At 42.0% G+C, this 16,295-nt stretch overlaps 1 protein-coding gene across 1 annotated transcript; it reads left to right on the top strand.

Annotated features, from left to right (window-relative positions):
* The first annotated feature begins 5,406 nt into the window (after positions 1 to 5,406).
* Positions 5,407 to 10,726, top strand: LOC131671671 (opsin, blue-sensitive). The gene is given in 11 exon segments (XM_058948284.1): positions 5,407 to 5,520; positions 5,637 to 5,873; positions 6,818 to 7,009; positions 7,304 to 7,519; positions 7,602 to 7,732; positions 7,905 to 8,077; positions 8,169 to 8,241; positions 8,244 to 8,325; positions 8,414 to 8,509; positions 8,592 to 8,625; positions 8,627 to 10,726. Coding segments are annotated over 10 exon segments (1,167 nt in total). The 5' UTR covers positions 5,407 to 5,520; positions 5,637 to 5,793; the 3' UTR covers positions 8,717 to 10,726.
* Positions 10,727 to 16,295: the final 5,569 nt, after the last annotated feature.

Below are 16,295 nucleotides of genomic sequence, written 5' to 3'. Positions count from 1 at the left end.
CGCCGAGCGTGACCTCCCGGCTGGTTCACCTCCCTCGCCTATATCATGCATATTTCGCCGCACGTTTTACCTGCGACACTAACGTCTCTGCCTTTTGGCCTAGCTCGTTCGGCGAGCGCGCGCACGCGAGCATTCGTTTAAGTATAGCCAACTGGCAAATACGACCCGCTATCTTGCTCCAGTCGCTGCCTCGACGAACTAGCAAAAGCCACTCGTCTAATCACACATCATTTTCTGCTAGAACATCAGCATTTCTACGAGTCGTTTCCTTTATGATTGCGTTTGCAATGAAAAATCGTCAAATAGCAAGACCAAACACTTAAATTAATTTTGCATTGTCGTACTCTTCTATTAGTTGATTTACGAATGAATACTGGCTAATTTGATCTTTCTTTCGTGACCGAAGGAAATAAAGTTATAGAGTAATTTGCTTGATTCTTCTGCGGGAGTCTCAGCCTTTTCAGTGCCTCCTCTTTTTCCTAGCTACCTAGTTGCTGCACGTGTGTACGCCCAGCCAACTTCAAAATTAGCACGTAAACTTTACGAGCGTACGATGCTCCCAAGTGGAAAAGACGAAAAACAAAGGACTCCGCTGCAAGATTAGGTCGGCGACTGCTCTTTATTTGTTCATGGGAAACTTTCGAATTGTCTCAACTGCACTGGCGGTCAAGTCTATAGCTATGCTTTCAGTATAAAAACTTAATGGCTTTTATTCGTCAGCCGCCGCTCAGGATTATATTTTTAGCTCCGCACTAAGAGTATTTTTATCGTTTTCATTTAAAACCACTGTTTGATACCGAACTTTATTAAGGAATATGTTTAACAATTACGTTATTGAAGCATTTGTACATAGACTAGAGACTGAATAAAATTAAAACGAGTATAAGTGGAAAACAGAACACTGTACAATTTCGAGTATATTAGTTAACACTTTTGGAAAAATAAAATAAATTCAGAGCAAACCGCTCCGTTCGGATAAAATATTAACTATAAACGGTTAGAAAAAATAAAGTAGAAAGTTATAATAGCATTCGGTCGAAAAGTTCATTTGATCACGCGCGCAACTACTCCAACTTAAAGTTATAGAGTCTTGAATCAAAACTACGGGCTTTAAAGTATCTAACTGAATCGGAAGAATTTTACTTTGATGACTTTAAAATTGTGCAATTTAGAAAAGACGATAAAATTACATTTTCTTTGCGAAAAGAGTAATTGGATGGAATGGAAAAAATAACGAATTTAAAAGCTCCCGCAGTCAAATGTGGATGAGTCGTTTGGCATGGGTTTTGAAATAGCAAGCACTGCTAGTTTCACAGGGAAAACGAATCGGAGCATCGGATTTAGAAACAGTCGCAGCGCAGTTGCTGCTCTTTAATCAATTATTTAAAGCACTTGCCCATCGCCAGAAGAAAGAGCTTGGACGGAGGGAGAGGAGACGAGAAAAGCAGAGAGTGGACAAGAGTGGCTGTCAGTATACGTGGGTAGACACGAGTACATACGCAGATATACCGTCACATCCGCTCTTCCCTCATAGTCGCCGCAGTCCGGAAGCCTCGTAACTTCTAAACTCCGGTTCACCTTTCACATAACCAGGATACTGCTATTTATTAAAACTTCCGAATTAACTCCTCAACCTAGCGAATCTCGAGCATTCCAGCGAGTATTCCAATTCACAAACCACCGCACTACCACTCATTTTCCTCGTTCATCTAATGCTCTTGAATGACCTTGCTGCAAAAAAGCTGGTTATTTCAAGTGCTTCCATGGTAGCTAGTCATAATGACATTTATGAAAAAAGAATCTGTAAATTAGTGGAAGGAAGCGCGAGTTATCCAACTTTTTTAATGAACTTAATTTTAAGCTCACAGGCGCTATGAAAGACCATCCTAAGAGTTCTTTCCATTACATTTGTTTTTTCATCTGATAGTTTTATTAAAATTACCATTGAAACTATTTTATATAACGAACAATTGTCGCCTCAACGTACAACTGCTATCACGTAATATGACATTTTCTCCGAGAACATACATTAGATCAATTCGATTTGTACAGTGTTTAGTGAAATTTTGAATAGTTTTTGCTTTTCAGATTTATATCACTGTACGGATAAGAAGGTGAACTTTTTTCAGAAGAGAAACATACGATTTCTTATATTGCTTTTATTAAACTACTATACATAAACTGCAGGGAGCGGGAGTACAATTTGCATTTACGTATACTTGCTTCTTTGACTAATCTTTAGTGATATGGAAAAGCTGAGCTTGAAATAGGAAGTTGGAAGAGAAAGTATTCAACTATCGGAAGCAAGAGAATCTAACAATATGGGCTGCAACCAGTTAAGAGAAAGAAAATCCTCGACAAGATTAAGGAGGAGTTACAACGTTTTTACATTGCCCTTCCACTCTAGCTGCTGAAATCTCCAGTTAGACTAGAATTATGAAAGAATACCACGATTACAATTTTCACAAGACAATAATCTTTGGGATTTCACTATCAAGTTTTCCAAAGACAGGTCTTCGTTCATGCGCTTACAAGGTAGCTTTTAGCTTACAAGACCTCAGACAATGATCTCACAGACAAAATGATTGTCATGCTTCAATTTGTGTCAATATGATATGGCGAACAATTTGACCGATAGACCGTATTGTCAAAAAAAAGCAAGCGACAACTGAATTATAACGGAGGTGTATGGGTGTCTCAACGAAGGTAGTAAAGTCATTTAGCAAAAAGAAAAAAAAGTGAAAAGGTGGCAGAAAGAAGGAGGTCTGGAGTATGCGAAGAGGTGAAGTGTCTGACACAGTAGAGAGGAACATCTCTCGCGGCAGACGTGAATGCTCCTTGAAGCGTGCGGCGCGCTGAGCGCAAGCTTGAGATGGCGGGCGAAGAAGCAAGGAAAAGGACTAGGACAGGCGCGCGGAGGTGGAGAGGTGGAAAAGAGAAAGAGCTGAAGAAAAGCAGGCGATTAAGCGGATCGCTTTCACAGACATCTCTTCGGCTTAGCTTCTTGGACTGCCGAGATAAAAAAGCGAATTAAGAGCCGAGAGAGAAAGAATATCCATTTAATAGCTCTATTCCGGAAATGCTCTTGGAGAAGAAGAGGAAGGACCGAGGGACCTCGTTACTTTGAATTATATCTATGATATTTTCACGTCTCCTGCGTCCTAGTCAAGTCGATGTATAATTTACTGCTGCTCGCTTATCGCCCAGACAGATCGCAGATTAATAGGACCGATCAGTGGCTGCGCGAGCAGCACTCGCTAATCGAACTCCAACTATGACTCCCCACATCTCAGAATGACTAACTAACTTGCGGACTTGCTTTTTCTCTGCCGGCTTTTTCCTTCTGCGAGACCGCTTGTGCCTTCGGAACGGCATTAACTTTCATCCACCGCACGTCGATTACATAACCTCGGGTTGAATCTACGGGACCCTTCGCGATTAACATCACAAGCCTAAGTCACGCTGTTCTACATCTCCACGCTGATGACTTTTGCAAATGGCTCCTTTTTTGCGCGCATTTCATCTTTCATAATTCGTGTTATTACGAAAAGTAGTATGAAAATGCTTCTACTACATCCCTTTAATTAGTGAACTTTTCATTGTTAGCTAAGAAAAAAAAAAGAATCAGCGGACTAAATAAAGAGGTGCTTTGGATGAGCTATGCGAGTTAAGCAAGTAGTTAGCCGTAAATATAAAGCAGTAAAGCGAGTTTTCGACGAAAAATAGGACAAGAGTCGAGAATGCAGATCGATAGAAAGAAAAACAAGATAAAAGAATGAACATGCAGGAACTAGTGTACGTGTAGCCGGAGAAGGAGGAGGAGACCCACTACGAGAGGTCTTTCATCTTCGACATCAAAAGGCAATTGCCGAAATTATGGAAATATACCGAAGAATTTCGAGTAGAGCCTATGCAATGCTTTCTCTCTTTGTCTTGGCGAGAAAGAGATGGGGTGAGACTCATACATATAGCCCTTTTGCACGGGGCTGGCGTTGATCGCAAGGAGGAGGAAAACGGCTGGAACAAATGACAAGGTTAGCACAGGTGGAGTTGGACTCTATGTGGAAAATTCACCTATGTACATTTCTCTATCCATGCGAATCTCCTTTCCCCCTCCCCTTCCTATATCTTTCTGCATGCATCATCGACTTGCTCTCTATATCTATCCTATCTTCTTTTCCTATTCCTATTTTACGATCGAAACTCTCCACTTTGCTAGCATCCATCACGTAATATGTCGCTCTCTCTTTCTCTCTCACGGCTATTTTAAATCGAAAAGGATCTACAATAAAAACAAATCAACGCCGTCGTGACGCTAGCAATAATCGAATTACTTACCTTATTGAATATTATATCAGAAATTTTTTTTTATCAGGTAGGATTAAAGGACTGATGAAGGTGTTTATATAAATACAACTGTAGCCAAACTCTAAACCGAATTTCCTTTGGTTAATGCCCACTGGCAATTTCATGGCTTCTCTTTGCCACGATTTTCAAATAGGGACGGGCTCACATTGGAAAACTATAGAAGTAACTAAACTAATATGCTCCTGTATGTAATTGATACGATCTCCGGCGAAAAAATGAAGAAGAAAGAAGGCAGGCACGAAACCATAAAAGCGATGAGCTTTAGATTCATGGAAATCTCTCCCTTTCCCAAAATATTGTTAGTATACTTTAGGCTTTTATTCGACTGAAACATCAACGATCGCTTTCAGTCTAGCTAAACTACTACTGTTCGACGACAGCTGTCCTAGCAGCGCTCGTGCTACAAAACAACTTTACTCTCCAAATAATCCTGACCGTTGGAATTGCCAAGTAAGTTTCTTCTTTACTTTACAGTCAAACAAATTGCTCTCTGCGTGATTATTTTCCGTTACGTTCAATTGCAATGCGATGAGAAGCGAGGTGCATGTCGATAGAATGAAATATGCGTGAGTATGTTATTCGACTTTCTAATTGGCACGTAGAATACCAGAGAATCACGCGGACACTGATAATGCTAGTAAGAAGTCTAATTAAAGCGAGGAAAGTGGTCAAAGTTAAGGGGTCACTGCCGCGTGCTAATGAGAGAAGGGAGCGAGGGTTGAGGCTCGGGTGGCTAGAAAATCTGATATAAAACTAACACATTTACAGTTAGAGTCGCGTTAAGGTTGCATGCGTTTGGTGCATATGGCTACTTTGCAAATGGATCGCGTGACGGGCTTGTATCAGCACGAATGCGAAGCGAAGGGTTTCCTTTCGGATACGCCGCGATCCCTCGCAATCGAATTAAAGCTTCTCATGCATCACGCGAGCGCTGATCTTGGAAGCGAGTAGCAGCAGTACCCTTCCTTCTTTCTCTCCCTCGTGGCCTTTCAAAGGCTCTGCGCGCTCTCTCTCTCTCTCTCTCTCTCTCTCTCTCATATAAAAGCCAACACTCTGGTCGCAGTCAGCTTCGAGTGAGCTGCGGAACGCACCGTCAACCTTCGCCACGTCTCACTTCAAAAGCTCCGCTCGCGACGCCGATGACTATCAATGGTACAAGTAACGGTGACAACCTCCGCTGAATATCATTACTTTTGTTTATTTGACTTCACTTTTGTCGACTATGTAACCCGACGATTTCATTGAACAGATCCGCTTTTAAATTGCAGCCGACCGAGACTTATATTGCCACTAGCGCGTCTCACTTTGCTGCCGTGTAGGACGACTAAGTCTGTGATAAACCTAGCAAGAGGTAAGGAAGCTTGAGACGAAGTAAAAGCAACTAAGAACAATCAGCAAATAGCAGTGGCAGCAGCAGCAGTCGAGATGTACTACAACGAGAGTCGGATGTCGAACACAATGCCATTTGTCATGGGCGGCATGGGTTCCGTAGGACCAAACGTTGGGTAAGAAAGCAGCAGCGGACTTTATTATTTTGTTTTCCCTCTCCCTCCCCCTCGCTCTCTCTCTCTCTCTCTCTCTTTCTCTTTCTCTCTCTCTCTCATTGATCGGATTTTCAAAAGTGAATCGAACAAAGTACGAGCCAAGTGATAGATAAGACGCGAAGACAGTGCGAACTGATAAGAAAATTCACTCAGTTTCGCGAAGCCCCAGCAAGTGCTCCTTCACGAATTTTGCAGAGCCTCTTTACCGAGGATCTCGCTCTTTCCTCTTTTCTTCATTCTTTGGATAATTCAAGCCGCTTGATGACGTTGCATTGTGTCCGGCTAAAAGTCTATTACGACTTCTTTCTCCGTTCCAACGGATAATCTTCAGCGAGTCGACTTTAATTTTTTTCCCGCTTCCTTTTTGGTCCGATTCAATGCTCTCAACGAGCAAAAAATTTTTTAATCGCATGCTTTCGCACTTTCCGTACCTGAGTTGAAAAAACGCAAGTGCCTTTTTAAATGATAAGCCACGTGCTGCTGACAGCGAGACCTTCGGCTACAATAAAAAAATTATATCCAGTGGATATTTCTCCATTACTCAAAAGACTCACTTTCACACTAATAGTATCCAATTTAAATGTACACGATAGTAAATTATTTTTTAATTGGAAACTAAAGCACTAAGTTTTTCGGAAATATGTCTCGGTCATGTGCGTTTTTTTCTTTAATTTCGTACCGCTTTAATTTTCTACTGAAAAATTACATACAATATATTCAAGAGTATACGAGCCTTTTCAGTTACTAGAAAATATCTGTAGATCATTTGTCTGCTTAAATTGAAAGTTGAAGCATATTAGAGCTGCGTGGTCCATACTTTTTTTCAAAATAAATAAGCACTTGCCTGATTGGTTAACAAGACACGTGCGCTTTTTCAACCGGGGTTGCTCGTACTATAATTTCAGCCAAGTTTCACCGTTGCAAGAACACCTGTTGGGATGGAATGTGCCACCAGAACATATGGATATCGTGCATCCACACTGGCGTGGCTTTCTGGCACCCGGCAAATACTGGCACATTGGACTTGCGCTCATCTATTTCATGCTGCTTGTGTTTTCGTTCGTTGGAAATGGCTGTGTTATTTGGATATTTAGCACGTAAGCATTGAAAATATCAACGACAGTTCAAATTTTCAATTTTGTAATTCTTCCAAAGTCGCGCGATCGAATTCAATAAAGTAGAAATGATATAATTTTTCTTAAACCGCCTTAAAAACTAAATGTTTCAAAAGATGTAATTAGATTGAAAATGTTTAAGGTGCTCTAATTTAGTGGAATTAGGATTATTATCACAAAATATTTTGCTATAAGGATGAGTTTTTTTAGCGAAAGTAAATATGCGCGTAGTGCTCTGATAGCTCGAGAATTTGAGAATTGCACGATTTATTCCAGATCCAAAGTTTTGCGAACTCCATCAAATCTTTTTATAATAAATTTGGCCCTGTTCGATCTGGTAATGGCACTTGAGATTCCAATGCTAATAGTGAATAGCTTTGCCGAGCGAATGGTCGGTTGGGAATTGGGCTGTGACATTTACGCTGCACTCGGTAGCGTATCTGGCATTGGCTCGGCGATAACCAACGCAGCTATCGCTTACGATCGATATAGGTATGAAATATATTACATACGAGCAACAACAATATTTCATCAATTACTCGCGTGAATGAGCTTTCTTCGTATTGATTTTTAGAACCATTTCTTGCCCAATCGATGGCCGATTAAACGGCAAACAAGCGGCTATTATTGTTATATTCACCTGGTTCTGGACAATGCCATTTACTATTTTGCCTTTCGCTAAAATATGGGGTCGATATACCACAGGTAAATTTGCTTTGTATTTGACTTATTTTACGGACAAAGCGCCAAAAGTACATATTACCAAGCGAATGCAGAAAGTATAGAAGTGCCGATAATTACGTGACGTTTATTGACTCGTTGCTCAAACAAAGCGAAAAGTCAGAACATAATTTAAAAACTCATTACTGTACTACAGAGGGCTTTTTAACAACCTGCAGCTTTGACTTCTTGAGCGACGATCAAGATACAAAAGTTTTCGTTGCATCAATTTTCTCTTGGTCTTACTGCTTCCCAATGGTACTGATCATCTGCTTCTACTCGCAATTAATAAAGTCCGTCAGACGACACGAAAAGATGCTCCGCGAGCAAGTAAGTTTCCTCGATGAAAACTTTCCAGCCAATATAATACTATTATTGACTGCCGATGAATAGAACTGACGATCGTTCATTTTCATGTCAGGCCAAGAAGATGAACGTTAAATCATTGGTATCCAATCAGGACAAGGAGAGGAGTATCGAGATGAGGATAGCCAAGTCGCTTTTACGATTTTCTTTTTATTCGTGTGCTCTTGGACTCCGTATGCAGTTGTGACTTTGATTGCGACATTTGGCAACCGGTACGCGATAGTTCTCAGACCACACGCGATTAATTTTGAAAAGGATCGACGGCAAATTTATTAAAGCAAAACTCGAAATTGTTCGCAGGGAACTTATCACGCCGTTCTCAAGTATGCTGCCAGCAGTGTTTGCCAAAACGGTCTCCTGCATCGATCCCTGGGTTTATGCCATTAATCATCCGAGGTAAGACAAGCGAGGAACTTTGCAGCTTTGGCGCGTATAACGATGTGGCTTTGGGCATTGATCGGCATTATTGGAAACCAAGGTACAGGCAAGAGTTGACCAAACGCTGCAAGTGGTATGGGTATTCACGAGCCCGAAGTGACTGCAGGTACTGGAAGTGAAACGGTGTCTGTAACCACTGAGAAGCTTAAAGGCGACGACAATTAAGCGACGAGTAAGACCTTCCCCGCCCTCTCTGGGTAGAAAGCTTGGTTCGGATCAAGGCCTGACAATGGGGGAGTTGACGATTATTCAGCGGGTCGGCAAAGTCGAAAGCTGCGGCTATCGAACCACCACTCGATAATCGCAATTACAAGCTTTCGCTCGATCTTGCTTGCCAAATGATTATAAATATTTTTCTCACATACACACACACGTACACACACACATACACACTTCGAAATCGTGCCAGTTAAAAGTACAATCGACTTGAGTTTACGATCAGACCGAAGCCTAGACGAACTCAAATTTAAGTTACCGGCAGACGCGATAAGTACCCGAGTTTTCTTCTGGCCTAGCAATTAGCCCGTCGAGCGCTTGAATAAAAATTAGAAAAAAAAAACACATTTGTATATTATCTAGCGTACCAGAGAATATTAAGGCGTAGAGGGCGCAGCGTTTCCCAGTGTCTGCTACAGGCAAGACGGTATAGACTAAGCTATGAATATTGAAATCGTTGTGTTACTTTAGCAACTCGATTAACCATTAAAGCAAACAATTGTTCCGACTGTCGCTGTTGTTGATTAATTAATTATTCATGCAAATTGAACAGATGCTTTTGTCGACGGCTTTCAATTTTTTATGTTATAAATTACAAGTTGACGTATGCACGTGCGTTTAAAGTTAACCAAATGTACAGCAAAAGAACACATTTTCGTATGTTTCCAGGAGATCGTTACCTTATATTTGTATTCATTATAAACGTTGTATACACAGTTAAATGAACAAAACGATATTAAAGTCAATCCTTCAACTTTATGGGTTATTCCATATATATCACGTGTAACTGTATCAAGTTGAAAATGAATAAGGTAGGACACAATGATTATGGAATTTTTATTTAGCTTTCGAACTTATACAAGTTTGTTTCACTTTACAAATAGAAATTCAAAAACATTAAATTACAATAGTTGTTGATTAATTTGTTGCAGTGTTCGCGTAAGCTCGTTTTCAGAATAGTCATGTTTCTTCTTATCTTTTAGCGCTGCAATTTTAGAGGGACTGCGATAATTTGTTTATAAGCTTGTACATTCGGTTTGACGATGATACTTTCGATACATAATGAAGATCAAAAATTGAGTTTACGTAAGTTTCTATAATAATTTAATACTTTGATTATCATACAATGTACATTAACCATTATAATATTTTCTGCTTTTTGGCTTCGGTTACATTAGAGGACTGTTTATAATTTTAATTCTAACAAGAAATCCAGCAATATGGTAATGGTCAGTTCTGGTTGCACAGTTGACAGAAACTATAAAGTCTCTTGGTAATTTTTTGCCTACGAACTATGATTGGTTTTTTTCGTCAAAGGATAGTTCGGAGTAAAATTTACCTTTGTTATTGTCGAGACTTGATAATTTTATCAATATTTTTAATGGCAGATGCATTTATTTCTTTGAACGTATCGGAGTACGGAATTTTAGGTATTTGGAGAAGGTTAGGTTCGTTACTTTCTGGAGCGATATCAATAGCTAAATTAGGGCTATCGCTTCAACTGTAAAGATAGAGAGTTTATCAGCGATACTCCTTGCTTGTCTCAATTCCTAGCTCGGGGGATAAGCAGTTTGTTCCTGCAAGTTTCAGATTCGCTGACATCCATGTAAATAACCGCTCGCTTGGCAATTAATAAAAAAACCATAATTTTCATTAATTTTTTTCGATGTTTCTAGGTACTGGAATAAATTAACAACGTAGTTTAGAATACAGAAAAGTTTTATTATTTCCCCCGTTGGAAATCGTTTAAAAGAAATTCATGAAGATTCGATAATTTCATAATTATTAAGCACTCAAAATCATCATCAACAGCTGACAAGGGGAAGCAGTAATACTACATATTTTACTAATATGATTAATTGTTAGTCCTTTAAATGCATTAATGCGTAAATGATGAGGCTCAATAACGATTTTAACAGCAGTTTAAAATAAATATTAAAGCCGATATATCAATTTTTAATGAAAATAATAGAATTAATTTATCTAGGGCTTTTCAATTAATAAAATGTTAATGAGTATGGCAATTGACTGCTTTAGTATTGATATTATCTACTTTAAGAACAGAAATAAATACCTTAACTGAAAGTCTTAGAAAACTTTATAGCTAAATCTTTTTTCGATTTAGAAAGTGAATTATAAAACTATTTCAGTAGCATATATTTTCACTTTAGATTCAACAATGCATACACGTACTCAAATCGGGATGAATTATATGTGGTTGTAAAGTACACAAGATAGATGAATATGATAGTCCATGATTTTAATGACGTCTACGCAAGTTGTTCTAATTCAACAAATAAATTGAAATAGTCAGAAAAACTGGCATAAAACTATGGACATGACGTTTAATGAAAGAAAATTATGAGAACGTGAACAGAATTTTCAAATGAACACATTTTTTGACGAGTACATCGTGATTTCGCTATCTCGTTCCTACGATTTTCGCAGCAAAATGTGGTCGCGAGCATAGCGGAAAAATGAAAAAGCCGCGACGGGCTTTTATAAAAATGGAATGAAAATACTTGTCGAGTGAAGACTGAAAAAGTTCGTCAGACATAGGTGGGGCAAAAATAAGCAAAAAAAAGCAAAAATGGATAAGCGTTGTCCAAACGTCGAGAGACACTGGATCAATAGATAAGATTTGATTGGTATAGCACAGCACGGCAGGTTTTTCCTTCTTCGGCATATTCGAAGGGCGGGGGGTGGGAAGAGAGCCTTGGGCGTTCGAAGCAAAGAAACATCCGGTGCCATTTCCTGAGTTGCGCATTCGCGCGACGCACAGAGAGAGAGAGAGAGAGAGCGAGAGAGCGAGAGAGCGAGAGAGCGAGAGAGCGAGAGAGAGAGAGAGAGCGAGAGAGCGAGAGAGCGAGAGAGCGGGAGAGCGAGAGAGCGACAGAGAGAGGGCGGCCCGGTTGTAGGGCGAGAGCTGAAAATTCAATTACGCGGGATTTATGGCAACGGCTCGGGCATATTTATTGCAAAGGAAATACACGCTCGGCTAGTGCGCGCAACCGAGCAAGCGAGAGGCTTATTCCAGCCCACGTCCCTTTTATTATACGCGCGCGCGCCTTGGCTAGCTGCTGTTTGCACTTGCTGCTCGCTCGCGATCAGCTCTCGCAATTACTTATCGAGGACCAATAGCTTCGGAGCAAACTTCGTCGCGAGCGAGGCCAAAATAAACAAGCTCGCACATCAGATTGCGGTGCCAACGGGATACTGGCGACATGCAGCGGCAGTAGCTAGGGCAGAAGCTTTGCCATCAGATATAAACTTTTCCCAAACGCGCCAGGAGTAGTGGCAAAGAGCAAAGTTTTTGAATTTCGATCGAGCGCAGGAGAAAGAGAGAGAGAGAGAGAGAGAGAGAGAGCTATATCGTGACATCGTGCTTCGCTCTCGCGCGACGAAGAAGGAGAAAAAAAGTAGCCGCCCGCTCGCGCCTCGGGGACATAGTTTGCACGCGCGCGCAGCAAATATTTCGGCGCCGCTTCTCCCCGCGCGTACTTTTCTTCTTTTCCCGTACGAGGGCGAGAGGATATGCAGGTGCATTTTACACGCACGTGCAACTGTTCCCCAGAGCTCGAATGGCCCGCCTAACTCATTTTACTATAGCGCGCACGCCGGGGGCGCTCCCAGCCTCTCGTCTCGCGGAGCTAAGGAAAGGATTGCGCGCATGTTTTCGATATGTATCAATGGATCGTATTTTCTCGCAACTCCTTCCACCCGAACGCAAATCTCATCCCCCCTCCCCCCCATCTGTGCCGAGCTACGAAATCCCGCAAAAATTGAGAACGACCTCGTTGTAGCACGACGACGCATGACAGATTTATCAGTTTGAGCTTCTTTTCCAGCGCGTTCTGCTTGCTCTGCCTTTTTCTTGACTTCATTCGCAATGCGCCTCGGTAATGCCTCTTACTGTATTTGCAGCCTCCCCTTTGTATCTACTTACCTGCATTTTGTTGTGACCTGATTATTTCATGCGTTCGTAAAGACATGGACTCACGCTATCGAATTTGCCGGCATCGACAGTATTACCTGTAGTAGCTACCATTATGATTTGGAATGTTTATCAAATAATTCAAAGCTGTTGTTAATGTTCTGTTGCCATAGTTATGAAACTGTAGATGAAATAAACAAACAAGATATGTTAAAGGAAAAACGGAGAAAAGGTTGAATTTTATTGTCGTGAATATTCAAAGAGCGAGTTAGCCAAGAAAACCGGTAAATCTTGAACGCTCAACTGTCAGGATGCAACGTTTTAAGTAGATAAAAGACTCCGCTTAAGAGTTTGGTCTCAAGTTGCAGCGCCTTGACTGACTTCCTCTTTCGACTTTTATTTTCCGAAAGATTCAAAGTTGAAGCTTTCGCAGAAATTAAAATTAACTCTTGGGCCGTCGAAAATTTTCCAAGCGGCTGTTTGACTCGCAATCGAAATGTTGGCTGTGAAAGATTTCACGAGCGAGAGGAAAAACTTGACGTTGAATGCATTAGTTTTAAACGTAGAAAAGTAGCGGAAGCAGTCAATAGCGAAGACAGGTACGCAGGAGCAAACGTCAAAAATAGCGTACGCCAAGAAAAACTCGAATGCGTCGTCATGGTGACGCGTGCCACGCGCCCACTTGACTGCTCAGTGCTCTCTAACTCGAATTCTGCTGCTGCTGCTGCTGCTGCTGCTGGTGTTGCCGCTATCGCCGCCACTAAAGCCACGCTTGCTCGTCCGCCTAGGCGAGGCGACACGAAGCGACACGGCACACGGCCAACCACTTGGCATTTAACCGTCTGGAAGTAACTGCCAGATATTGACATTTTTTCGCTCGGCATGCTACGCAATTTTCTCTTCGTCAAATCCGTCAACTCAGCTTCAAAATCAGCCGCGTTAAAATTACACATCGCAAATGAGATGTCGAGGCGTGGCGTCGACAAAAGGCGCCGGCGTGCTGCGGTAGTTCACGTACCCCTTAGCCGCGCGCTTATCTTTAAGTGCCAACGAGTTTCAATCGCGGTGTGGATCCCCCTTCTGAAAGCCTCCGTCGTCATACATAATGTGACTGTTGTCTATATTAAACGTGCTCGGAAGCTTTCAGCGCGCGGTAAAGAGAAACTCGAGAGCCCACTGTTTTCGCGAAGTATCTTGCAGATTATAATTTTCGATCGACATGTACTCACTCACTCTAGGCTAAAGAGTACTTTGTTAGTTTCGTTCCTTCGACGTCGGATATTTTCTTACTCGATGCATCGCATTAAATCTTCACGACCTTTCGAACAACAACAGCCCCAGCCGCTTTGCGCGGAACACAGTTTTTACTTTAAACATGCTTGCTGCTTTTTTCATCGTCAACGAGAAGCCGTACTGCTATTGGTGGAAGCTTGTTCAGCATTATTTCGAGGGCTTCAAAGAAACAGCGCGATATAAAACAAAATAAAAGTATGTGTATGTATATATCCATGTCCGTGTGTGTGTGTGTATATATATATATATTCGCGCATTGTCAAGAAAATATTTCTTTGAGACGGAGAAAACTTGGAATACACGGAGGTAAATAAAACGTCGAGAGAGAAGGAACGGGAAATGGAAAAACGTGAGCTTTGACGGAAGAAACGTGTCTCCCGGCGAATAAGAGCAGTTGGTCTAGTGGATTAGCGTGACCAAGGATTAGCTCTTGTGTCTATACAGATGGCACGGTGGACATGCATTAGCCGGCTAGTAAACTTGGTCGCAGTTGGCAGTGTTGCGATTTTCGTAGTCGAGACTCAAGAATTTCGGAGATGTCGCTGTTGCTGCCGCTCTCTCTCCCTCTCTGTCTTTCTCTTTCAACTTGCAAACTTGGAGGAGTCGGGCTGCAGGTGCGCGCGGCTCTCGACCGGCCTTTCAAGAGCCCTTCGAGTTGCGCAACCTTTTATCGCCTCCTCTTTTCTCTTCCGCCCTTTTCCATCCACCCTTTCTCGCTCGCGTTCTCTCTTGTTCCACCGCTTCTGTGTTCCGGAAAATAATCAAACTCGCGCGTATCGTATTCACGTGCAGCGTTCGGGCTTCCCTTTTAATAAAACTGTTGATCGCAATTCGACAGATGATACTAGGTTTGGCAGACAAAGGAGAGACAGAATAATGACAATGGTAGCAGCGCGCTGCGTGGAACGAATTGTATTATTGCAATTGGCAAACTTCTTCGGAGTGAGGCTCTCTTTGGATTCGCAGCTCAGCAAGTTGCGCGCACCAGCTCAAACTCGGATTCCCAAGTCAGCTCGGTGTGCGCCTAGTCTGATGGCTCTGTGCTGCGGAGCCTCTGGATTACATTCTGCGGTTGTGAGTTGTGCGCGAGCTGTCTCTCTCTCTCTCTCTCTCTCTCTCTCTCTCTTCCTGCACCGGGCTTTATATTGAAATCGAGATACGCTACAGATAGACGGAGAGCCGCTGCCGCCTACCTGCCTGCCTGCCTCCCTGCCTGCGAGCCACTTCGAAACCTCGAGGTATTTTCTAGTTAGAGGCTTCTTAATTGCCGGCAACTTGGCTCGGCTATACCAGCCAGCTGTTGCTCACCGTTTTATTATTATTTTATTGGACTGGCATTGCCGTTCCACACTGACCGCTCATAATTTTATATTACCATTCTATTTCCTTCCTCCCGTCCCTTACTTCTACCTCATTCCTTTCTTTCTAAAAATGAATATTGTTGTACCTATCGAAGTTCTACCAGTCCGCGATCGGTTTATTTCTACGTGGCAGCAATTTTATTTATTTATTTATTTATTTGAAAATCGAAATAGGTGAATGGACGGGCGGATTAAGGATTGCCCCACCAGCGAGGTTCGTTCAACTGGCAAACAAAAATGCTGAAATAGTTCGGCAACGCAAACATTGTGATTTATTGGCTAAGGCCGCCGAGAGGCAGGAGAGAGGAGGGAAAACGGAGCGGCCATTCTAATCAAGCTGTGTATAGACTCGGCGATACAAGTGCTCCATTATCAAGTTAGCGGCGCGCCCGTCTGGCCGCCTGCCTGGCCAGCCGCGCGTACAACGCTCTGTTTATTTTTCCGATGGAGCCTGCCTAGCCGATGAATTTTCCTCCCACCATCCTACCTACGTCGCGCTTTCCCGCTTCTACTTCTTCTCTCTCTCTCTCGCCGGCTCTGTTATTTCGCATTCGAATGTTTTTTTTCTGTGCCAACCGCCAACCGCAATTACCTACTCGCAGGCAAGTTTACTCCGATTTAAAAGCATGACAAATCAGTGCGCTCGGCTGTATTTACGAAAAGCTTTAATTACGTTACTTGCCAGAGAACGCACGCTCTCATTAAAAAAATTGGGCGATGCTTACAGCTTCTCTTTCGCGCTTATTAAGCTTATTCCACTGTAGGCTGCATGCTTATTATTAGCTTCGCTCTTATTCTCCTTTACCGCAACATTGTAAACTACCTTCGGTATGCTTTCAATTAAATTTACCTTTTCATTGATTTTTTTTTTGCTTACTTTCGAAATTATTCAAGTCGACGAGCCCAAGAATTGGAGTCCGAACGTCTTGCAACGTTGCTA

This window comes from Phymastichus coffea, unplaced genomic scaffold, assembly GCF_024137745.1.
Source record: "Phymastichus coffea isolate CEN01 unplaced genomic scaffold, Cenicafe_Pcof_1.1 PCOF00132, whole genome shotgun sequence".
In the NCBI taxonomy this organism is placed as follows: domain Eukaryota; kingdom Metazoa; phylum Arthropoda; class Insecta; order Hymenoptera; family Eulophidae; genus Phymastichus; species Phymastichus coffea.
Note: the sequence above shows the minus strand (reverse complement) of the source record. Positions and strands in the feature narration are given on the sequence as shown.